This window comes from Panthera uncia (assembly GCF_023721935.1).
Source record: "Panthera uncia isolate 11264 chromosome B2 unlocalized genomic scaffold, Puncia_PCG_1.0 HiC_scaffold_24, whole genome shotgun sequence".
NCBI lineage: Eukaryota > Metazoa > Chordata > Mammalia > Carnivora > Felidae > Panthera > Panthera uncia.
The window spans coordinates 69,829,915-69,853,933 of NW_026057580.1; the positions used below are offsets into that span (position 1 = coordinate 69,829,915).

General features: G+C 44.4%; 1 protein-coding gene across 11 annotated transcripts in view; it reads right to left on the reverse strand.

Moving 5' to 3' along the window:
* Nucleotides 1-24,019, reverse strand: part of FYN (FYN proto-oncogene, Src family tyrosine kinase) — a 211,614-nt gene that overhangs the window by 27,599 nt on the left and 159,996 nt on the right. For 10 of the 11 annotated variants that reach the window (XM_049652931.1, XM_049652938.1, XM_049652937.1 and 7 more), the window contains 7 exons: nucleotides 18,077-18,175; nucleotides 15,234-15,337; nucleotides 14,100-14,249; nucleotides 11,346-11,510; nucleotides 8,115-8,294; nucleotides 5,833-5,909; nucleotides 5,586-5,739 (listed from right to left, as the gene is read on the reverse strand). In XM_049652931.1, coding sequence (XP_049508888.1) covers nucleotides 5,586-5,739; nucleotides 5,833-5,909; nucleotides 8,115-8,294; nucleotides 11,346-11,510; nucleotides 14,100-14,249; nucleotides 15,234-15,337; nucleotides 18,077-18,175 — 929 coding nt within the window. Of the gene's footprint in view, nucleotides 1-5,585; nucleotides 5,740-5,832; nucleotides 5,910-8,114; nucleotides 8,295-10,769; nucleotides 10,926-11,345; nucleotides 11,511-14,099; nucleotides 14,250-15,233; nucleotides 15,338-18,076; nucleotides 18,176-24,019 lie in introns of all 11 variants that reach the window. The other variant, XM_049652942.1, reaches the window with a different exon arrangement.

Genomic DNA, 24,019 nt, shown 5'->3' on the forward strand with positions numbered 1-24,019 from the left:
AAAAAAAATTTTTAGGCAAGAAAAAAAAAAGATACTTTTCAAGGAAAATATACATCAAACATGAAAAGTTTGGGTCATAAGAATGGTTTTTATATTCTACAACCCGCAAAGAGCTTTTATAGACAGCCCATTTAATCCTCACAGTAATTATGTGAGGTAATTATTTTCATTATCACCATTTCACAGATGCTAAAACTGAGGCTCAGAAAGGTTAAATGATTTGTCTGGGAACACCAAACTTGTAAGTGACAGAGCTCATTCAGATCCAGGCCTCATAACTTCCTCATAACTTTTTTTTTAATTTAATTTTTTTAATGTTTATTTATTTTTTAGAAAGAGAGAGAGAGACAGACAGACAGACAGAATCCGAGGCAGGCTCTAGGCTCTGAGCTGGCAGCACAGAGCCCAACACAGGGCTCAAACTCTTGAATGGCAAGATCATGACCTGAGCCGAAGTTGGACGCTTAACCGACTGAGCCACCCAGGCACCCCGAGGCCTCCTAACTTCTAACCCAGGTTCTTCAGTCTTACCAGGCTCCCTCAGTAGCCCAGAGGGAAGTATACCACCAGCAAATAACACAGTAACCATGCGTTGTACCTTTAAAGATACGCCCACAAAATACGCTGGGCGGTATTTATAAATGCTAACCACAGGCTTGCCTTAAGGGTAACAGTTCTAGTCCTGGGATATATCCAAGAGACAGGAGGACATATGCCCACTAACCACAGCAGAGTTCATAATGGTACCAAATGAGAAATACCAGTAGAACAGATAAACTGATATATTTGTTTAACAGAATGATGTGGAAAGAAGCCAGACACAAAAGGGTAATACTGTATGATTCGCTTATATGAAGTTCAATTATAAGCAGAACGAATGGATGGTGACAGAAGTACAAACAGTGGCTACCTCTGCAGGTGACTACTGGCTGGATGGGGGATGAGGTGGTCTTTAGGTGCTGGCAGCATTCTGTACCTTCATCTGTGGGTGGTTTCAGGGGCATATACTTATGTAAAAATTTACTAAGTTGTGCCCTTCAGATCTCTTCATTTTAGTGTTATGTATATTACGGCTCAGTAACAAATAAGTGTCCCCCCCAAACAAGTCATGCTTACACACAAGCCAAGTCTATCTGAACTTGCTAGGTTTAAGTCAACACTAGTCAGCACTGAGCTTCCTGAAAGCTTATGAAGAAAGCAGTCTATCAAGAATTCTCCCACCGCTTCCTGTGTGAGCTTTGAAGGAACTGATGGTTGCAGGGGCTGTGGGTCTTGGAAAGCAAGGCTTGGTGACAGCCGTCCATGCTGGTGGTTCTTGGAGGCGAGGTGTGGATGTGTGAGGACAACATCCAGACAGTGGACCCTTAGGGTGCGCTGTGTGTGGCACAGGCAGGGCTGGGGCTGGCTCTGCAGCAGTGCTGGGGTAGGGAGGTGGCTGAGATAGGACCTCAGGTGAGGGTGCAGGTGGAGGTGAGCTGACAGGAGGGAACGGGGGCACGTGCCTGGAGGCGAGGACCCACGGCAGTGGTACTGGGTGAGGGCTTGCACACTGAGCTTGGATGCGCCAACCACAACCTCCTCAAGCTCAACAAATCCGAAACCAAACTCACCCTCTTTTCTCTGGAAATGAGTTCTTCTTCTGACTCGCTCATTTCTGTTGCTGGCAATTCTGTTCTCGTGATACTTGCATCTAACTACATGGGAATTCTCTTTGCCTCCCCTCTCCCTTATCAGAACAGCGTCTGAGCCTTTCCGTTATGTCTGCAGTCCATTCTTGCGTGTATTTTTATTCCCCAAGGACTTAGTCTTGTACAGGACACAATAACAGCAGTATTTATATATCACTTGCCATGTGCAGGGCACCGTGCTAACCACGTCACATGTCTTGTTGTTAGGTATCTTGGCAAAAATTAAAGCACAAAGCAGGTAAAATGTATTTCCACTTTAAGCAAACCGAGGTGTGGGAAAGTTAAATAACTTGGCCAAGGCCCCGAGGCTGGCAGGCCATGGTTCTATGTGGCTTCAGCGCCGCTCGTGTGTGTCCCTTTGCACGCTTGCAGACCGCCCCAGTGCAGTCTCAGGCTTCCTTAGGTCAGAAGCTCCTAGCAAAGTCCCTTTCCCAGACAAGGCATTCAAATATTTAACGCTGGCATTACTTGGAGACCCTGATTGGATACAATTTAGCAATGAGTTTATGACTAAAGAAGATGTGCTGGGATTGAGGGAGGCGTACAGGCAAGAGAATAAGCGATAGCAAATAATTTCTAGCTGCCTCTAGAATGCTGTTGACAGGGGACCACCCTCACAGGCTCTGACCCTGGTCTTGACCTTCTCCCTGACAGGGGCTTCTGCTTACAGTCCAGTGGGGTAGCGGGTGGTAGGAGGAAAGGAACACAGGCAGGGCTGTTTAACACATGTCTGAATTTCAACTCTACTTGTGCCCTGGGAAATGTCACCGCATCTACCCCGGGCAGGGGGGGATGGTATCAGACATTTGTGTGCCCGTAGATGGGAAACCCACAATGGTGTTGAAAAACAACTGTCACTCACAGTCCCAAAATACCTGTGTTGGGCACTTGCTTCTGAATGCGGCCCACACTTCCATAATCAAGCTTTAGCCTGACCGTGGCCTCTGGGTATCATAAAACCCGACTTGTAAATATTATCAGGCACATGGCCCAGCTGTCTGGAGGAGCTGATTAATCCCCAGCAGAAACTTTAGCACGCAGCACGCATGCCATCTGTAGAGCACACTAGCAGATACATACCAGGCCTTTCTGTCTCGTTAAGAGGCCGGGGCAGGGCAGACCCGCGGGAGGAATTTTATAAACAGCTGGGCTGTCCCAGAACTGGAAAATGAAGCTCTTTCAAACTCCCTCACACATGCACATTAGAAAGTGCCCCTTAAAAACTTTCCCATAAAGAGAAAAAGGGGCGTATGACTAACCTCAATTTTTGTTTTTCGTTTTTAAATCACTGTCTTGGTAAGAGGCCCTTGGTGTAGCTTAAGAGGGATGCAATGGTGCCGGCCACACCTGGATTCAAATCCTGCCTCTGCCCTTGTACTAGCTGTGTGACTTTGTACAAGTTACTTAACCCCTCGGAGTCTATCATTTCCTTCCCCGCTCCTCACATTTACCCTCTTAGGCCTGGCTCTCGGTAGGTAAGCGCCCCAGCTCCTTCCTTTCCTTCTGCTGCAGGACAGCATTCTTGCGTCCTCCTTGTAAATCCTGGAGCTCCCAACCTTTGTGTCTTTCTCCAAGTTCAGTTCTCCACTTCATTTACTTCTCCTTACTCATCTCTTTCCAGTGTTTGTCATGGATAGGTAAATATTTGTGAAAGGGAAGAGAGAAACAAAAAGAATTTTAAGAGGGAAGGGTGGGACTACTCAGAAGTTAAGCAGAGGAAACACGGTACAAAGGGTATGAAGCTGATCTGAAAGGCGTCAGGACAGCAGCTGGGAAACTGATGTTGGGGGGTGAGGAAGCCACCAGAAGTGGACAGACAGCTGAGTGGGGAGGAGGGTGGGACTTGATGCCCAGGACTGAGGGTGGCCACCCGTGGCCCTGCTCCATGGTGGAAGCATGCGGCCAGGGAAACCAGTGAGGGGCTCTCACACGCCTTCCCCTATGGCGCCAGTCACCCGGGGCCACAGCCAAAGGAACGGACCCCACTCCATGAACTAAACATTCAGCCTTGTCAACAGCACCTCCATGAACATCTTCAGTTTCTGCCCTGCAGCCTTCTCGTTTGTGGATGGTTCAAGGGGCGGATTTGTAACCACAAATTCCGTGGAGTCCAGAGTCCGGGAGAAGGGGAGAATCAAATCCGGGACTACCCCAGCCGGCACCAGGACTCTACTCACGCAGGCAAGGACGCTTACGTGATGGATTGCCAAGACCAGCTCCAATCTCACCCCTTCCTAAATCAAATATTCACGTCCCCAAACCTTCACCTGCTCCCCCTCCTTCTGGGTCTGTGAATTGGGATCTGAAGGGTTTGCCTCAGGGTGAAATCTCTCCTTTAGGGCCAGGTCTCAGACCCCAGTGGCACTGCAGACCCTCTCAGCTCACGCGGACTCAAAATCATGTCCGCATTTCTCTCTGGACTGCCAGTGCCAATCACAGCTGCCCGTGTGCCTCTGATTAGGGACGTGGCCCGCCGTCTGGCCCCACAGGAGTGTGTGCGTGCGTGTGCGTGTGCGGCATGTGTGGGCATGCTCGCTGTGTGGGCGTTTGGCTCCAGGACAGGAACTGCCATGTGTTGGGGAAATTCAAATAGCCGAGCTGTCTGACCAACATGGAATTGGGCACTTGGACAGTATCTGCACCAGCCAGGGTCTCAGTTTAACTGTTTTCCTCGTCACTTGAGAATGATAAAAGGAGGGAAGAATTGGCATGAAATGACAGAATTTAGAAAGAAAGGACAGGAATTCCAAGGTGGCTATTACAAAATCCAGTAGAAAGCACTGCCCTGTAATATATTCCAGTCACCGCTCAGCCCTGCTCAGAATGCCTAGGCTTGGTTAAAAACAACAGTCATGGAGGCTACCCATTTCCTTCAGACGTGAACATTATATTCTACATGAGGAGCCTACATTCGACTGCAAACGGCACACTCAGTTTCATACATTTACCTGTTGACTGCTGTGTGCAGATCCAGGAAGATAAAAAATAACCCTGGGAATTCCCTCCCTGGCATCTGGTGCTCTAAAAAGCATCCAAAAAGCTCCCCACTGGAGTGGTTGCTCGTTTGGGATGTATTTAATCTAGAGTCTAATTTCTACAAATCTGTGGAGGAGGGAGAATGGAGGGAGATGATTTAGAGGAGGTGGGGCTGCTTAGGAGATGCCGCTATTTTCTGTCCTCTTTCTAGATGATCCCCCTTCTGCTCTTTTCTCTGCTCTGGACGCAGCTGGACCCATCAGTGGGCTCCCCTGACCTCTGGCTTCTTGCCGGGTTTGGCAGGACCTCTGGAGGAGGAGGTAAGGTATGAAGCCCCTGATCCGTGCCTGGCCTCTGTCTGCCAAAGGTGACCTCTGGTTCTTAGCCCTGGTGCCTGCCTATTCCCTTCCCCACTGCCCTTCTCGCCTCGGGTCAGGTCCGTGGCTGTTGCTACCTCTGGGATATCACCTCCTGCCTTGTTGGCTTTCCTAACTCTGCCCATGCCTTTATAAAGAACTCCTTTATTCAAGTCTCCAATGAGCGTGCTTTCTTCATTCTGCTGAAACTCTGATGGAATGATGAGCTATTATTTGACTTCTCTTTTGGCCTTCCACAGCCCTCTTTCTCCAAAGGCAAAGCGTCCCAGGCCTGGACACTGTGATGAGGGTAGCATGAGTCAGGAAGACCACATTAGAGGACATTCATTCACCAAAAAGCAACATTTGTCCATCTACTGGACCCACCACAGTCTCCCATCTGCAAAGCTGTCAGATTCCTGCCAGGTTAAGAAGCAAGCACTTGGCCAAAGAAGGCCATTTCAAGTATTTTCTGGAGGAAAGGAAGGGAAGGGGAGAGGAAAGGTCCTGAAGAAGCTCCTGTTCTCGAGGCTGAGGTCACAAGCCCTCCTATTTAAGTGCCCACCTTGTCGTGCTGTGTACTCATTGTCTTCGATCAATCTGGCTAGTCCAAAGTCAGCAATCTTGCATATGAGTCCGTTCCCCACTAGGATGTTTGCTGACCGCAGATCCCTGTGGATATAATTCATGCGCTCGATGTAAGCCATTCCTGCAGCAACCTGTGGAAACCGATGAACAGGACACGTTACCCCACGACTCGTACTGACGTGGCAGTAAACCTGAGGCAGGAACCAAGGGATCATGCGGCCTACCTGTGCGGCCATATCCACAAGATTTGGTAATTTCAGAGCTCTTCCTTCCCCATCTTTTAAGAAATCAAGTAAACTTCCTATGAACAAAAGAGAAAACCATTTCAATTTACTTCGAAAGATAAAAATGCCTGACAAAGGGTTGGGTTTGGTTTTCTTATTAGAAATAATGAGGTGATTGAATGAATGCCATCAATGAAGAAAAGATTTATTAAAAAAAAAAAGAGGCTAGAAAAAATTCTGTTCATTGAAAGGCAGCAGTTTTATCTTTCACAAACAAACAATAGTGACTCCATTTCTAAGGACAACAAAAATCTGACAAACCTACAAGAAATGGGATGCAATTCTCTTTATGTCATAAAGAAGGACATATGAGGAGCTGACCACTTTAGCCTCATCTCCCATCAGCCCTGAATGAAGGAGTGACATAGGGAAAATGCCACCCAGGCCAAGTGGCTCCCAAAGTGTGGTCCTGGGACCAGCAGGAAGAGCTTCCCTTAGGGAATTTGTTAGAAATGCAAGCTCTCAGGCCCCACCCTAGAACCAGAATCAGAGACTCTGGAGGCGGGCCCAGAATGCTGTATTTTAAGAATACCCCTTGGGAATGCAACCTGGTGCAGCCACTCTGGAAAACAGTATGGAGGTTCCTCAAAAAACTAAAAATAGAACTACCCTACGACCCAGCAATTGCACTACTAGGCATCTATCCAAGGGATACAGGTGTGCTGTTTCGAGGGGACACATGCAACCCCATGTTTACAGCAGCGCTATCAACAATAGCCAAAGTATGCAAAGAGCCCAAATGTCCATCAACTGATGAATGGTAAAGAAGATGTGGTTTACATAAACAATGGAATACTACTTGGCAATAAGAAAGAATGAAATCCTGCCATTTGCAACTATGGGGCTGGAACTGGAGGGTATTATGCTAAGTGAAATTAGAGAAAGACAAAAATCATATGATTTCACTCATATGAGGACTTTAAGAGACAAAACAGATGAACATAAGGGAAACAAAAATAATATAAAAACAAGGAGGGGACAAAACAGAAGAGACTCATAAATATGGAGAACAAATTGAGCATCACTGGAGGGGTTGTGGGAGGGGGGATGGGCTAAATGGGTAAGGGGCACTAAGGAATCTACTCCTGAAATCATTGTTTCACTGTATGCTACTTTGGATGTAAATTTAAAAAAATAAAACAAGTTGAAATTAAAAAACAAAGACTAAAGCCTATAAAAAGAAAAAAAAAAAAAAAAAAAAGAATACCCCTAAATGATTCTGATACACAGTAAGGTTTGAGAATCATTGGCCTCGCTTATTTACAGATTTTAAATCAAGGAAAGAATATCTGAGGAATACAGGGTGGGGCAGTTAGCTCCCCTTTTTAAATCATGGCCAGCCAGGCCTTGAAGATATCGGAAACAAAACAGCTGAAGCTTCAGAGCCACTGTGATAACAGCCTAGGGAGCTCAGGACCAACACCAGGGCGGAAACAATCATGTGCCGAGGCTGGATGGAGGCTCATGATGGTCATCAGTGACTGTTTCCATGCTTTAATCACAAAGTTATTTACCAAATAACCCTGGATACAAGGGACAAACAATCTGCCAGGGAAAAAAATTTCCAAGTGTATTTAAAAAGAAAGTATATGGACAGGAAAAATTATGCTGGTGCCCCCTGATGTACAACGCATTGCCTTTTAAGGCCGTTTCTTGTTTGGTTTGTCTATTTTTCCAAAACAAAGTGATTCTGGGCCTTATCCTTGGCAATAGTGCTTTGATTAGAAAGAGGCAGAGAAAGAATGAAAATAAAACGGGCTCTTTAAAAGCATGTCTTTCTTCGTCTGATGTTTAAGAAGAGAACTGGGAAAGAAAAGGCGCTGAGAAGATGGAGACTAAGCTGAGCCCAGAGCCCAGTGTCCGATACTAACTGTTCAGCCCCGAAAAAGGAAATTTAGCACAAGCCATGGCATTCAAAGTAGCAGCAAATGATCATAGCCCTCCAGATCACCCTGGGTATTAAATATGAATGCTTTAATTATGGAGAGGAGCTGGGACTCCTGACATGTGCAGCGTGCAAAAGGTGTTGCATTTCATAAGGATCTGGGGGGCAAACTCAAGGTCATGGTCTGTTCTAACAATGCTTTCATTAACGAGCACATGATTTGTGCTTCCTGACAGGAATGCCGGACTCATGCAGAAAGCAGAACAAAAGCAGGCAGGCACCTCCATCTCCCTCCCCGAAATAACCCCTGTGGGTCAACCGTGGGGTGGGGCCTGACCTTTATTCATGTACTCGGTGACAATGTAGATGGGCTCCTCGGACACCACTGCGTAGAGCTGGACCAACTTGTCATGTTTCAACTTCTTCATGATCTGTGCCTCCTCAAGGAATGACTCGGGGGACATTGTGCCTGGTTTAAGAGTCTTTATGGCTACTTTCGTGTTTCCATTCCAGGTACCTGCACACATCCCACAACATTAAGTCAAACCGAGGATCCTCTTTTGATGGGAAAATAAAAAAGCTTTTAAATCAACAGCTACTTGCATAAGGTTAGATTTTAACTTAGAAAAACTTAATATCCTTTTTTGTTGAATGAAGACAAGCGAATGTAATAAGGACTCTGTCCAATATCTTCAACAGGAAACATGAGTTTACTTATAGCTGTGTTACGGTTTGTTAATTCTTTTAACTTTTTTCTGATTTTGATATATGCCACTTTACTTTTCTAGCTCGCACATGTGATTACAAATTGGTACCAAAGTTTTGGATGCTTCTTTAACAAGGCTGAAAGTTCAAAGGTTAGAACAGGCCTGGCTATCCCACCGCTATCCCTTAGACAGTAGAGCAAGCATGGAAGAAACTAGGATAGTTCCGTTGTATGAAGGGTGCCATTTAAAAAAAGACGGCAACACACCGAGGAAGTCTGGAAGTTACCTTTCGACTTTCTACCATGTGCGGTGGGTGAGCTACTTGACAGAGACCTTGAACAGCTGATATATAAGTGAGATTACAAGTATGCCAATGGGCACTGGCAAGAAGCTCACGGTCTACTTGCCCCAAACTTCAACCAGGTAAGGACAACTCCTCAGGTCAGCCACAAGAGCAACAGCCTCTATCGGACTGAAAAAATCAAACAGCAGCTAAGAGGGAACAGAAATGTTTAGGCTTCACAGGTGGAGAAAGTCAAGTAGATACAGAGACAGGCCTGGTTTATGATCATTTGTTGCCTCATCTGTAGAATATAGGAGTAGAACTGGATTATCTTTTGAATCTCTTTCAGCTGCGAAATTAAAAAAACAAAAATCCAGGTTCTATGTGTATTCTGTTATTAGTCCTACAACTTCAGATTAAAACTCTAAGGGAAACAGAAAAATCTGCTAAGTTAGAGCGTGCTTTTTCTGTTTGGAAAAGAGAGAGGGTTTAAATGAAGATTCATTTTTATATTTAATGTAATTGACTTCAGAATTAAACATTTCTGTAAACTTTTGTTACCCTGTTCAAACCATGGTTCATACGATTACAACATGCAGCCTACAAACATCTAAGTTATGAAAGAACAGTGGCTTAAAAAAGAGTTCATTCAAACCTTATAAAATATCTGACCACTAAATATAAATGGAAAATCTGATAATCTGGAAGTCGTCTTTGCTATTTGAGTGCTATTAGCATCCCAAAATTTTAAATAGAGATTTTCCTCTCTAATAACAACCCAGTTACTCTCACTGGCATTCCATCCTGATCCCGAACTACCACGACATAATGTTTTATGCTCAGTGGGCAACAAATTCTTAATAATGTGGCATAATGATTTAAAGTTGATAATCATAAAATTTGAAAATAAAATTTTGTAGAATGTCCAATTCTTCCTGATTGTATAAATGACTGAATTGAAATCCTTGGCACCCACAACTTCAATTATAAATTGGGCAGATGAGGGAGAGGAAGGCTACATGAAGATATTTTATGATACTTGAGTTAAAGTACGGAGAGAGACACAATAATGTGGACTCGAAAAATGAGAGCGCTTATTATATAGTAGCTTATACATACACAGTACATATAGGTGTATGTTTGAATGTCTATCTCTAACCTTATCACTACACCCATATCTATGTAATATTTATTCTTTGCCAGGCTCTGTTCCAAGTGCTTTCACTGTTCTAAATCTTTTAATGCTGACCACCCCTGCACACCTACAGCTACAACGTAAAAACAGGTACCTATCCATATTGTTTTTAATTGAACCTAAGAAAGAAGGTAGATTCCATAAGCACCAACACTGTCTCACTGACAGATGTCTTTGGGTGGCACCAAACCCATGGATTTTCTCCAAGCAAAGCTGTAAATGACCCAATGGGTGTTATAAAAGCAGTGGGACGGGCCCAGTGCAGTCAGCCTCATCAATGAGTGACATGACAACCGAATTAAGAGAAGTATGTGTGCCTACTGAGCACGAACTGCGTGCAAGGACTCTAAATATATTGTCCTATGTGATTCTCAATCCTATGAAGTAGGTATCATTCCAATTCTACAGACAAGGAAACTGAGGCTCAAGGAGGTTAAATGAGCCCCTTGGATATGGTTAATCAGCTAGTAATGATTCAAACCCTGGCCCACTGAGCATAAAAGCCCATGGTCTTTCCCTATAGTAACCCATCTATAGTATCTTACCTTCCTATGTCTCAGGAAGAGGAAACAACAGACACTTATTGTATTGGTGTTTCTTCTATGTGCATCTGCTTCACCAACCATATGAAGAAGTATAGAAGAGCACAGCAAGGTATCGCCGTATTCTCAAAATCTAGATGGCCTGCGTCTGTCTAGCTTCAGGTTAAGTGTCTTGGTCCCAATGACTGTGTGTGTGTGTTTGTTCAGACTGTCCTTTTAATTGGCCTTGAGAAGTAGCCAAAATGAAATGTGCCCTCTGCCTTACCAAGCCACACTTCAGCGAAACACCCCTGACCCAGCTTCTTCTCCAGAGACAATGAACCACGTGCAACTTCCCAAGCATCTTTAGCCAATCCAGAAGTTTGTGGGGTACAACTTGATGCAATCACAGTTAAGTTAAAACACAAACCATCAGCTTTCTCTACAGGAAAGGGAATTAATAAAGAAAACACAATCCTTATAATCCGTTATCATGCATGCACTAGGGAAGATGGAAGGTGACTTACCCTTTAGGGCAACACTGAGTTCCCTGGGCAAACATTTGCAGTTGTAAAGGAAGGGCAAGGCATTTGTGCAAGCTGGAACATTCCTTGCACTGTTTTCTGGCTTAGGAATTGAGATTCATATAACGGCATAATTTGAGCCATCTGCCAATCTTGACCACTATCTCTCTTCTAGAAATTCTGGAATTTTGAAATCAAAATCAAATGTATAATTCTCTACTATGAGTAACTTAAGCCTTCTTCCTGGTCATAAAGTCTTTATTTTCACCTTCCATCTTCGCTGTTTGGGACTTCCCAAACGAGAAAGCTAGTAATAGAATAATTGAGTCTCAGCATACCCATCCATACTTCCCCAAACTGCCCATTTCCCAGTCTCTTGATCAACTGCAGGGATTCTCGAGGGATTTCCCAGACATCTTTGGTTTTGACAGACAGATCGGTAAGCCTTGGCATCCCTTTATGACAGGGAACTACGAGGCGGCAGCAGAGGCCTGCGGCTCTCTCTGATGGAGCGAGGACAGCGGCAGGAGAGGGAGAGAAAAGCACAACACGTGAAACAACACTTACAGTTGCACAAACCCAGCGAGTGCACAGCGTTGCTGAAAACAGTGCTACGTCGGCGGAGAGCTGCACACATCTTGGAAGATTAGACACCACACATTGAAACATGGTCATTGGAGGTAGAACAGAGGACATTTTCAATGCGGACTGCTCCATGCCTCCAGGTATAGCATAGTTTACACATATATACAGGTACAGGTATGACTGCTTTGGTTTCTAATACTCGCTAAGGAAGAAAAACATTTTCAGCAACTTGTGCTAATAACATGTCTCTGGAACCCTGAAATACCTCCGCTGATTTCAAAAGGTACATCTGGACTACTGAATGTCAGCACGACTGTCCTTAACCCTCTCTAATGTCAAGGGTTTAGGGGCTTTCTTTGGTCTGGATATATTGAAAATTGTAACTTCAGTACAGGATTTTTCTCTTGAATCTTAGACTGTTATAAACTAGTAGGGCTGAAGATTATACCTGGCAGGGGAAAAAAAGAGGTCACATTTCTCTAGTGATTTCTTTGGCATTTTAACTGACTCTATTCTACCAGTCAGATGCTCTCACTTCTTTGATATTTCCCATTAAAAATAAATCTTTTTAACAGTCTCCAATGTATAATTTAGAAATCTGGTTTCAAAGCAGAAAGACAGGAAACCGAAATCTGTACAAATTCAAGGATGTGAAAGAACTGTTTCTTATGAAAAAGACAAAGGAAAAAAGTTATCACTTATAGGTTATTTGGATTTTTTTCTTTTGTTCTCTTTCTTTTCTTTTCTTTCCTTCCTTCCTTCCTTCATTTATTTATTTTTTTAAAAGAATATACCTTTTACACTTTAGCAGTGGTAAGGGGGAAATTGCCTAAATGCCAAGTGAAATATCTGTCAGGTAAGAAAAGGTAACAAAGAACAAGGAATCAGGGCAGTGACAAAAGCTGTAGAAAGCCTGGCTTGTGAGGCAGAGCCTCTGCCCCACCACAGCCCCTGAAGGCCCCTCGGATCCAGGAAAACCACATGTAGTGCTCTCTTTTCTCTAGGAACCAGCTCTTAGTTTCTTTTTATTCCTTTCTTTTTGGTAGACTCAGGTTCTGAGATGTTTAGGCAGGAAATTATTTATGTGTCAATATTGCAAAGGCATTTTATTGTGTGAGAGAGAGGAAGGGGGGAAGAGGAAAAGCCAATATAAAAACAAATCTAACTCGAGATGGATTTTTTTTGAGATTAAAAAACGTCTATTGCTCTTCATATCCCTTCTCTCCTTCCAGCTTTATGATGTTATTAAGGTGCCCTTTCCAACACAATATTTTCAAATGATCCAAACCCTGGGGATCCTGCTGATGTTTGCCTGTAATGAAATATATTTTGGCATTTGAAAAATTCTGACACATGCAGGCATTTTGAGTGCATCACTTAAGCTCAGGGAGAGATTCTGCTCCATTTCTCCCAAATATTTCATTAGAATCACGTAAACTAGAGCTATCCAATGCCCTAATCAACGAGTACGCTAAGTGTTGTTAATTTTCTCACTTTTTCATTAGTGCCTGGGATAAATCAATAGGCATTTCTTATTTCCATTTTCAAAAGACTGCTTTTTTGGGGGGGGGGCGCTACAAAATTATACACACACTTTTTTTAAAATGAATGTGCATAGAGCAAGTCATGCACTATTTTGGGGTTTTGTCATTGTCCTGAAGAACACACATATATAGGTCACAGAAAAAACTACTGGGTTTAATGGGATACAGATATATACCTGTATATGTGTATCTATATAAAAATCCACCTGTGTGTGTATGTCATATAGCAGGGTATTCTTGCTAATCTTGGAAAGAAAGAAATCATTTTAACACTTGTGTATAAGACCACAATCTTTACTAGAATGTACCAATTGCACACCTAAACACCTCATAAGTGCATATTTCTAGGAACACACTGACAGTGACAAATGGGTGTTAGGACAGAGGCTGTTCCACTTACTGTTCACAAGTTTAATTTAACACAATGGCCCTAACAGATCTAGGAGGAGCTGTGGGTCACAGAGTCTACATCTAGTTAGGAAACAGCAGTATTGGTGGATCAGTAGAACATGATAGATGGGTTGCAAAATTCTTCTGGTCATGAGAATGAAAAGCATGTGTGGCTATTCCTGTGAGAACTGAGTGAGAACTGGGGGGTCCCCTACACGATCCCCCAACACTCCGTGTGTTTCCGCCCAGACACTGTTCTCTCTCCTGTCATGGTTTCTGATGACAGACTCCAGGGGAACAAGAAAAGATGACAACTTTTACAATTTAACCTACTGCTTTGTATCTGGGGAACAAGAATGTTACAGAATTTTTTGACAAACGTATGGAATAATAACTATGATAGAAAAACATCAACAGATCCTATGCAGCAAAGTCCCACGTTGAGTGGCTAGCAAAGAAAACTGTCACTGCTGCCTTTGTGTATGCTTGTATCTCTCCCCCCACCCCCTACTCAGTGCCTACCCACTCCCTCCAGTGTCCCAGTGGTTAGTAGCGAGTTGGCATTAGGGTTACCTGAGTAATGTTGTACAAGCTGCTGAAGTGTTTCAAACTGGGCCCGGGTGGTAATATAGTATCCACCATTGTCAAGTTTGCGAATTTTATAATGTTTGACATGGTCTCCTTTCATATCATCCCAATCTCGGATCGACAGTGAATAGGCACCTGGTAAATATGCAAGGCATTAGCAGCTCCAATCATTCTGAGAGCTCACTCGTTTTTTCGGTCTCATTCACTTGAGTATTCTGATTAATAATCATCAAGAGGACACACACACACACACACACACACACACATATGTGCGTGCGTGCACACAAACACGCTCTCTTCCACTCAGGAACAGAAGAAGAAAACACCTCTTTCCCGCAAATGTCAGAAGATGTTAGCAATAAAGTGATTTTACTCTTGAGAAGGAAAGCTTTCTGGATTTTTTCCTACAATATTCTCTTTAGTACCGTCACCCGCACGTTGCCTAACACGGGATAGACCCAACTCTCCCGAGAGGGGATGAAGAACAACAGCCCCACAGGCTGGGGGCGCTCTCCTTGTCTTCCTCACCCATGGAGTGTCACAGAGGCAGGGCAGCGTGTGCTACAGAAGTGGAAGGAGTGCTTCCCTACAAGGGAGCCTCCTGTTTCTGATTTGCCACACTTTCTCGGGAGCAGATAACCATGTCTGGTAGATCAAGGTAGAAAGTCCCTTCCCTTGGCCCGGCTCCTCTTGTGGGCTCTAATGAGTGTTTCAATGATGAAAGGGCCAGCAGTTGGAGGAAGAGCAGTGCTCAGTTTTGAAAAAATAAAAGGAATGCAAAAACAACCTGTAGGACTGGCGCCTGGGGAACTAAGAGATTCAGAAAATCGTAATTCTAAAGAACAGCTGAAAATTCTATGATCTTGTGCGCCTGCAGGAGTGAAGCTGCCCAGCTCCCCGTTTCAGGAAGAAGGGCTTTGCTTTTGAGCCTCTGTAGTCCTTCCGGAGCCGTGTGCAGTTCTAGAGCCTGGAGGGAAAAACTGAAACTCGGACTCGCTCACGAGGCAGGGAGGGTATTTGCCATTTAAAAATCCTTGCACATTAGAGATAAGCCTCTCATCCCCTCTGACTAATCCACGGATTTGAATGACAACCAACATCTTCAACTCCTTATCTTACCTTTGGTGGTTTCACTCTCACGGATAAGAAAGGTACCTCTCGGGTTTCCAAAGGACAAAAGCTGTCGCTCAGCATCTTTTCGGCCAAGTTTTCCAAAGTACCACCTTTAAATGAAATCAAGGGAGGGGAACATTTTGTAATGATCATTTACAAAAATGGAATAGCAACCCCCCCTTCCCTCCGATTTCATCCTTAGCCTTCCCCTATATATTTTTTCCTAGCTTCATCTAGCTCCCTTTCAGTCTGTTCCTGATTCTATCCCTCATCCACGTCTACCATTCTTCAAAGAAAAAAAGTCAGATTTGAACGGTGGGTGACTTTCCTTCCCTTCAGAGGTGACAAGAACTGGTCTGTGTTAAAACTGCCACCTGCATTTATGAGAAGAGAAATCTAAGACCTCGTTTTGAAATGGCAACTGCAGGAGACCCTTCCCACACACATCTATGAGACCCCGGATTTCTGAGCATAATTACACCCCCTGGGAAATAACAAAGCACAGCCTTAGTCTATACACAGATCATTAATCAAGCATTAAAAAAAAAAAAAGCCAGTCACAATGGATACAGAACAAAGATGTAGTATTTTCAGTCACTTTGTACCTACAGCAACTTTGAAAACAATTGTCAAAACCACCCCCAATTTGAGATGGCTGTGGACTGTGGATGTCAGTTTTTAGTCTCTTCCTTTCCAGCAGGGTGAGGACTTAGGTGAGTGAGTGAAAGGATCTGTCTCGCGGGTGGGTGGGGATCTGCACATGTGTGTTTTGGTGCCGCTGCAGGAACAGGTCGCTGTGCACAGTCAACGAGCACGTCCTGAGAAATGACTGGGTGTACCGTGTCCTACTCTCCCCGTAGTGACATTCCAGTGCCATGAGGAAGGCATCGTGAAGTCATATCACAACCTCTGCTATTCACCTTTTACCTTCCCCTGCACTCTCCAGCCCTAACCATGGCTTGGCAGGGAGTTAAATGGGTCAGCACGAGGTGCTGCAAGAATTTGCAAGCATTCATTTGGAATCTGTGTGTAGAAACAATTTTAGAATATTCAACTGTGAAATAATCCAGTTTCTAAAATGAAATTTTAATTCCTTATACTTGAACATAGCTATTATGCGTTCACTGTCAAATTCTTTTGTGAATGAAAGAGCTTCACCGATCGTAAGAAAAGACACACTGCGAGTTAGCTCCTCAGTGACTTTTAAAGGCACCAGACTGTGCGACAGTCCTAACCTAGCACTAGATGGTATGAAGAGAATTACAGCAATTATTTATGAGAAATGACTTTCTGGGTTGGCATCAATCACCCAATTAAAATGCAGTATAAACACGAGCAGTGGTGAAGAGAGAACAGTTAGAACAATGGATTGAACCAAAACAATGGCATTTTAAGATAATGGCAATTAATTGTCTATGTAAAACCATATGCGTTATCTTTTTAAAACGCTAATTTATTCTTTGAAAACAAAGTAGTTTAAAAATTGATCATTATAAATAGAACTTAAATACATAGTGGGTATGTTCCCAGTTAAACCAAAGTAATGCTACCTTTTAGTGGCACCTTTTATTCTGAAAGAACACAAAGATGTTTGCAAATCTGCCCTAAAATAAAAATTCAATACAGATTTCTTTACTCTTTGATGATAAAACACACTCACTAGGAGAAAAAAAGGAGTGCAGAACCACTGAGTATTTGAGAGTGGGGAACAAAACAGATCTTCTTAGAGAAAATACAAAGGAATTAAAGGCAAGACAGTGATCCAATTGGGGATTTGGCTGGGGTGTGGCGTCTAATCCTCCTTGCAGTGCTTAAACAAATCCAGGGTAAAATGCAATATCAGAGCCAAAGGCTGGGCTTCATGGCTGACTCTTCTCGACTCCCTTATTGGTAAGGCAAGACCACCAGGAGAGGCAGGTCCCCAGGGTGTCAGGGAGGAGGGCAGGTCCCCAAGTTTTGGAGTCACGGGCCAGTTTTCTTCCCCTCAGTTCAGAAATGGGGGTAACCACACACAAGCCACTCTAATAGTTCCCCCTTTTGAAAGTGCTCATGAATCCCCACAGGTCAGGAGGAGGAACAATGGTTGTCCCTTCTAGAATCCCCTTGGCCTACTGAGCAACTTCCAAAACTGGAGCCAGTGAAATCCTTGGTCCAACTAACTGCTAGTCATGATTTCCTATCAAGGAAACCAACCAAGACCCCAACTCAAAGGAAAGCAGCATCTGAAATGCATCACGAGAGCTTCCTGAGTTGTGGAACATGCTGTATCTGAGACACTTCTACCTGGCACATGGAAGGTAAGTCTTTTCGGTGCTCCTTTAATATTTCTGATTACACTGAGAAAGAAAATCTCCATCTCATCTTTAATAGTTATTTGGCCCCCTTGCCCCTTACTCCCCGCCCCCCCTTTTCCTCTCCCTCCCCACTCCTATTCTTTCTCTCTCCCTTGCTCTTTTTTATTTTCCAGCAGACTATAGGCTTAAAACCTTGGGTTCACATTACTAATATGTGCCCTAGCCAGAACTTCATCACGTTTTTCTGGTTACTTTCTGTCTACGGCAACTAATACTGGGCTTTCATTTAGGGTTCTGATACAAAGTTCCCTTTCAAAATCAGTATGTTTTTAAGATACAGTCATAAAGAAAAATATTAAGTTAGTAACAGCACAAGTATTACACAGATATGGCAAAACGCAGAGCACAGTGCCTGGGGCATGCGGCATCACTATCTTCTCTCAACCCTGAATCGCTCTAGTGAGTTTCTTCTCCCTCCTGCACAAGGTTAGTAGCATGTTACTGTGACAACTAACTTTTAAAAGCAAGTAGTTGAGGGAAAACAACAAAACCTACTCTTCTGCTTGGATAGAGTCAACTGGAGCCACATAATTGCTGGGAATGTAACCAGTCTCTCCGGTGGTCAAGGAGCGGGCTTCCCACCAATCTCCTTCCCTGCAGAGAACAAAGAGAAAAGGAAGTGAATGTGTTGACCATTTCAATGTTCTGCAGTTACAGACTCAGTATCTCCTACTCATTCCACTGCCTGATTTCTTCAAACTCCAACCCAGCTCTTTGTAATGGTTACATGGTTACTCTCTGAGTCAAGTGTGAGTTGAATCCAGTACGGTCTCTCATATCTTATTTTACTTGCCAATTAACAATGTAGGACCCTGGCCATGAGAGAACTCTCTTGGGGCGAGGGGGCATTTTGCTTGGTAAGCGTCCTCAGTTTGGACAGAGGGGAAGGGAACCCAGCCTCAGGCTACTTTAGAAAAACCCTGTGACAACAAAAATAAAATGGTAATTATGTGAAGAGAAGAATGCATTATCGTGGTAAACATTCACAACATATTCGTGCGTCCACCCATCACACTGTAGACCTTAAACTTACAGTGTTACGTGTCGGTTACATCTCAGCAAAGCTAGAAGGAAAATGAAGCATGTGCTAATACTGTTAATTTAACCGTCTATGTCGTCTCACATCCTGAGGTAACAACATCCTTTGGTACTGCTGGAGAGAAGCAGACCGTTTGTTGGCTTTAGTGTCATTCTGTTAGCCGTTACAAGATGCACCAAAAAAGAAAAGAAAAACATTAGAGCTGCAGAGCATCTGAGAACGGAAACCTGTCAGGAGGCCCAGTAAGGGATGAAAGCCTCCTCTGAATACCTGTCTTGCTTGTTCTCAAGCAAGTGGGTAGTAGAATAAAGACAATAGGTTAAATCTTGTTCAGAAATTTTCAACCTCAGGTTCTTTCATCAACTTGACCCGAGTCTGGTGGGCAGGAGAGGAGGGCTGGGGGTAGTTGTGTGTGTAACAGTGTGGGGAGAGAACAAAAACTGGCCAGGGAATGGGATTCTGAGTCTCACCACATGGTATATAGCCTGGTGTTCCATGCGATCGCCTGTCTCAGTCTGGGGTGGGGGTGGGGACTCCCAGAACTGTGGGCAGGAGGACATTGGGGGGGGGGGGCTTATATAAGCACCACTCTCAGCTGAAAACACATGGGTCCATCACATGGTTAGAGTTCATGTGCTTGAACCCATGGCGCTGCATCTGTGACAGAGAGCAGGGGTGGAGCATGTGCTTCTCTGCACACATACACGTGGGGCTGGAGCCCCAAGATGCACGGTGCCCATAGAACCCTGCGCCGGCCCGTGGCCAGGAACGCGAGGGCTGGGGAGGATGCTGCTGTCCTTGAGCATACGGAGACCTCTCACACTGCTCTTCGGCAGGGGTCCAGTGCCTTCTCTCCTTCCTGTTTTGGTCCTTGGAGGCAGCAAGAGGAACCCCAGGACTTTTTTTTTCTTTTTTTAAAATCACTGTGGCTGGACTCTGTCAAAGCCCTCAGTCAGGGAAGAAAGAAACCACCCCAGACAGCAAGTAATAAAGCAGCCAATGGTGACAAGCCCACATATGCTCTGGGTGGGACTGTGGGGGAGTGTTCAGTGGCACAAGTGACACAAAATAGCCCATGAGAAAATGGGGTGCTGTCAGAGGCTTTTCACCCTATTAAACAAATGTGAACAGATAAATCAACCAAAAGAGGAGATAACTGTTCTCATACCTAGGAAGTCCTATCTATCTATCTATCTATCTATCTATCTATCTATCTATCTAATGTTTATTTTTGAGAGAGAGAGAAAGAGAGAACGTGCAGAGGAGGGGCAGAGAGAGAAGGAGAGAGAGAGAATCTCAAGCAGACTCTGCATTATCAGTGCAGAGCCCAATGTGGGGCTCGAACTCACGAACTGGGAGATCATGACCCGACCTGAAAACAAGAGTCAAATGCTCAACTGACTAAGCCACCCGGTGTCCTTAGGAAGTCCTTTATTAATAAATCTTAAATTTAGTTTGTGTCCAGATTTTTCTTAGGAAATAACTGACACATACCAAAGAATATATGTGTATATGAACACCTGTGCATCCACCACCCGACTTAAGAGCTGGATCTTTACGGATTGTGTGGAATTTACTCTTGTGCTGCTCCCCTATTTTCATTCCTCTGCCTTTTGGACTCAAATCATGAAATTAAAATGTTAATGTTTGAACAGTTTGCATTGGCTTCATTTCTGTGTCCTCTAAAAGAAATACATGCACTTGTTAAGTATATCATCTAGGAACATATGTAGAATTTTTTTTTTTCCTCTGAACACATGCAAAAGAAATGGCTTTGGAGACTAAGATGGTGACAATGTTCACTGCTCTAAAACTCCACTAGATGGAGACATTTCATCATAAAAAAACAATACCCACTATCTCCCCACCTTCTCCTTTCTTTCTTTCTCTGTCTCTACCCCCCCACACCCGACACCTGGGAAATGCTCCAAAATGGTAAAAAATTAAGAGTTTTCAGCAGAAGCTTATCTTTTACTGCAAGATAACCTTCATCAAGTTAGTTCTAATAGAATTAAAAATACTTTTTTTTCATTTTACTTATTTGAGAGGGAGACAGGGAGGGAGGGGGAGAGAGAGAGAGAGAGAGAGAGAGAGAGAGAGAGAGAGAGAGAAAGCATGTGTGCTCTTGAGCAGGGAAGAGGAGCAGAGGGAGAGAGAAAGAGAATCTTAAGCAGGTTCCACAGTCAGTGCAGAGCATGACTTGGGGCTCAATCCCATGACCCTGGGATCATGACCTGAGCCAAACAGATGCTCAACTGACTCAGCCACCCAGGCACCCCCAAATGATTTAAATTAAGATGAAGAAAGTCTAGTATCGATGGTGGGGTACAGGGAAATGTCACCTGGGGCAGGAAGCCAATACATTTTGCTGCAGGCTGGGACAAGCCCAGTCCTATCCAGACGATCCGGGATGAATCAAGTATGGTTGACCCTTGAACAACATGGGTTTGAACTGCACAGGTCCACTTATGTGCAGATTTTTTTTCCAATAAAAACAGTACAGTAAATGTACTGTCTTCCTTATGATTTTCTTAATATTTTCTTTTCTCTAGCTCACTATATTCTAAGAACACAGTATATAATATATAAAACATAAAATGTATGTTAATCGAGTGTTTATGTTATCAGTAAGGCTTCCGGTCAACAGTAGGCTATTAGAAATTAAGTTTTTGGGGAGTCAAGGTTATATGCAATTTTTAAAAAAATAGAGAGGGAGGGAGGGAGGGAGGGAAGGAGAGAGAGAGAGAGAGAGAGAGAGAGGAGAGAGAGAGAGAGAGAGAGAGAAAGTGACCGCGTGAGCATAGGAGGGGCAGATAGGCAGAGAGAGAGAATCCCAAGCAGGCTCTGCACTGTTAGCACAGAGAGCAATGTGGGGCTTGAACTCGTGAACTGTGACATCATAACCTGAGCCAAAATCAAGAATGGTATGCTTAACCAACTAAGCCACCCAGGTGCCCCTCTATGCAGATTTTTGACCCCATGAAGTGGGGGGAGCTGGCGCTCCTAATCCTCTCCTTGTTCAAGGGTCAACTACAATTTCCATTTCAAAGCCAGCATTAAGTATCTCATTTTGGTGCTGGCACCTAAATAGTTTAGAACAGATTAGAATCCAACTATGGGCTCATTCTAAAGTCATGTATCAGGAATTCATGATTTTCTCTGAATTGACTCCATTAATCTCACAGGGATTTTCAGTTATTCATGAGAAAGATAAAATCCTTTTCTCTTTTTCTAGGCCATCTAGGGTCACTTTTTCCATCAGAGGAGATATGCGGTGACAAGGAAACAATGAATTGTGTAGTAAGCCTCACAGGTTTGCCCAGAGAGGCTGGTACACACTCAAAGCATCTATCAAAAAAATCTTTTGAGCAAATGAGTAATCATCTTTTTTTTTTTTTTTTTTTGGTTAATGTTTGTTTATTTATTAAGAGAGACAGAATGTGAGTTGGGGAGGGGCAGAGGGAGGGAGACAGAATCTGAAGCAGTCTCCAGGCTCTGAGCTGTCAGCACAGAGCCCGATAGGGGCTTAAACTCATGAACCGTGAGATAATGACCTGAGCCGAAGTCAGATGCTCAACTGACTGAGCCACCCAGGTGCCCCTAAGTCATCTTTTTAATACACTAGAAGCTCAATTCACCCATAGATAAATAATACTCTTCTTTTAATTTTTTTTAAAATTCATTTCGAGAGAGAAAGAGAGCGAGCGTGAGCATAAGTGGGGAAGGGCAGAGAGAGAGGGAGAGATAGAATCCCAAGCAGGCTCCTCACTGTCAGTGCAAAGCCTGACTCGGGGCTTGAACTCATGAACCGTGAGATCATGACCAGAGCTAAGAGTTGGACGCTTAACTGACTGAACACCCAGGAGTCCCGATAAATAATACTCTTTACGAATCATTCACCTTGATTTAGGAAAACAGAATCTTTACTATGCTACTTTTTATTTCTTGAATTATTGTGGGTAATTAACATTATTAAAGCTGCACTTAAAAAAACCCAGTTCTTACAGTTCAGATATTTCATTAGAGTTGGTGAGATTTTCTTTAATGTTATCGGGCTCTGGTCTAGAATAACTTGTGAGTTTTTATAACAGCTACCCCTATTCCTCCCGTTTAAAGAGTTATTAATAGAGCCTGTTGTCAATCCCCAAAATTGCTTATAAGGTTTGTTGGTCCCAAGAGCCTAGAGCCCTGATGCAGCCAGGAAGTGGCATTTGCAAACAGAAGTAAGGCTAGATCTGTTGAGCTCTGGAGCATTTTTTTTTTTTTTATTTTAACGTTTATTTATTTTTGAGACAGAGAGAGACAGAGCATGAACCGGGGAGGGGCAGAGAGAGGGAGACACAGAACTGGAAGCAGGCTCCAGGCTCTGAGCCATCAGCCCAGAGCCCGATGCGGGGCTCGAACTCACGGACCGCAAGACCACCTGGGCTGAAGTCGGACGCTTAACTGACTGAGCCACCCAGGCGCACCGGGAGCATTTCTATTATAAATGCTGTATTCTTTCTAAATTTGGTTACTGCCATCTTACTGTCAGAGAGCATATCCGTAACAATTTTATCACATGCTTTGATAGGGCTCTAAACCAGGATTTCTCCTTACCAAGATGAAGAAAGTAGTCACTACCCTAGGCACTATTCCAGTCTGTGTAACATGTTTATTATATTTAAAGAGTCACTGTTTCTAGCTGGTAAATCACTAGTTGTGAAATGTGAAAATGGGGTATAAAATAGAAGAATTTAAACATTTTGGAAAATGGGTTCAAGTTTAACCATGTCCAAATACAGTACACTGGGCACCTATAACAGGTCAGTGAAGAACCCTTGCTCCCACGCCAGGCAGCAGAGCCGCATTCATGTGCACACGCGCATTCATGCACTTGAGGCCCCGGCTCTGGGCAGCAGCGCCGCCGGCTCTGTGCACACGCGCGCACACACACACACACACACACACACACGCACGCACATGCGCATTCATGCACTCGAGGCCCCCATGCTGGGCAGCAGCGCCGCCGGCTCTGTGCACACACACACACACACACACGCGCGCGCGCGCGCGTTCATGCACTAGAGGCCCCCACGCCAGGCAGCAGCGCTGTCGGCTCTGTGCACACGCGCGTTCATGTACTCGAGGCCCCGATGCTGGGCAGCAGCGCCGCCGGCTCTGTGCACACGCACACGCGCATTCATGCACTCAAGGCCCGCCGCTGGGCAGCAGCGCCGCCGGCTCTGTGCACACACACACGCACACGCGCATTCATGCACTCGAGGCCCCCACGCCCGGCAGCAGCGCCGCCAGCTCTGTGCACACGCGCGTTCATGCACTCTAGGCCCCCACGCCGGGCAGCAGCGCCGCCGGCTCTGTGCACATGCGCGTTCATGCACTCGAGGCCCCGACGCTGG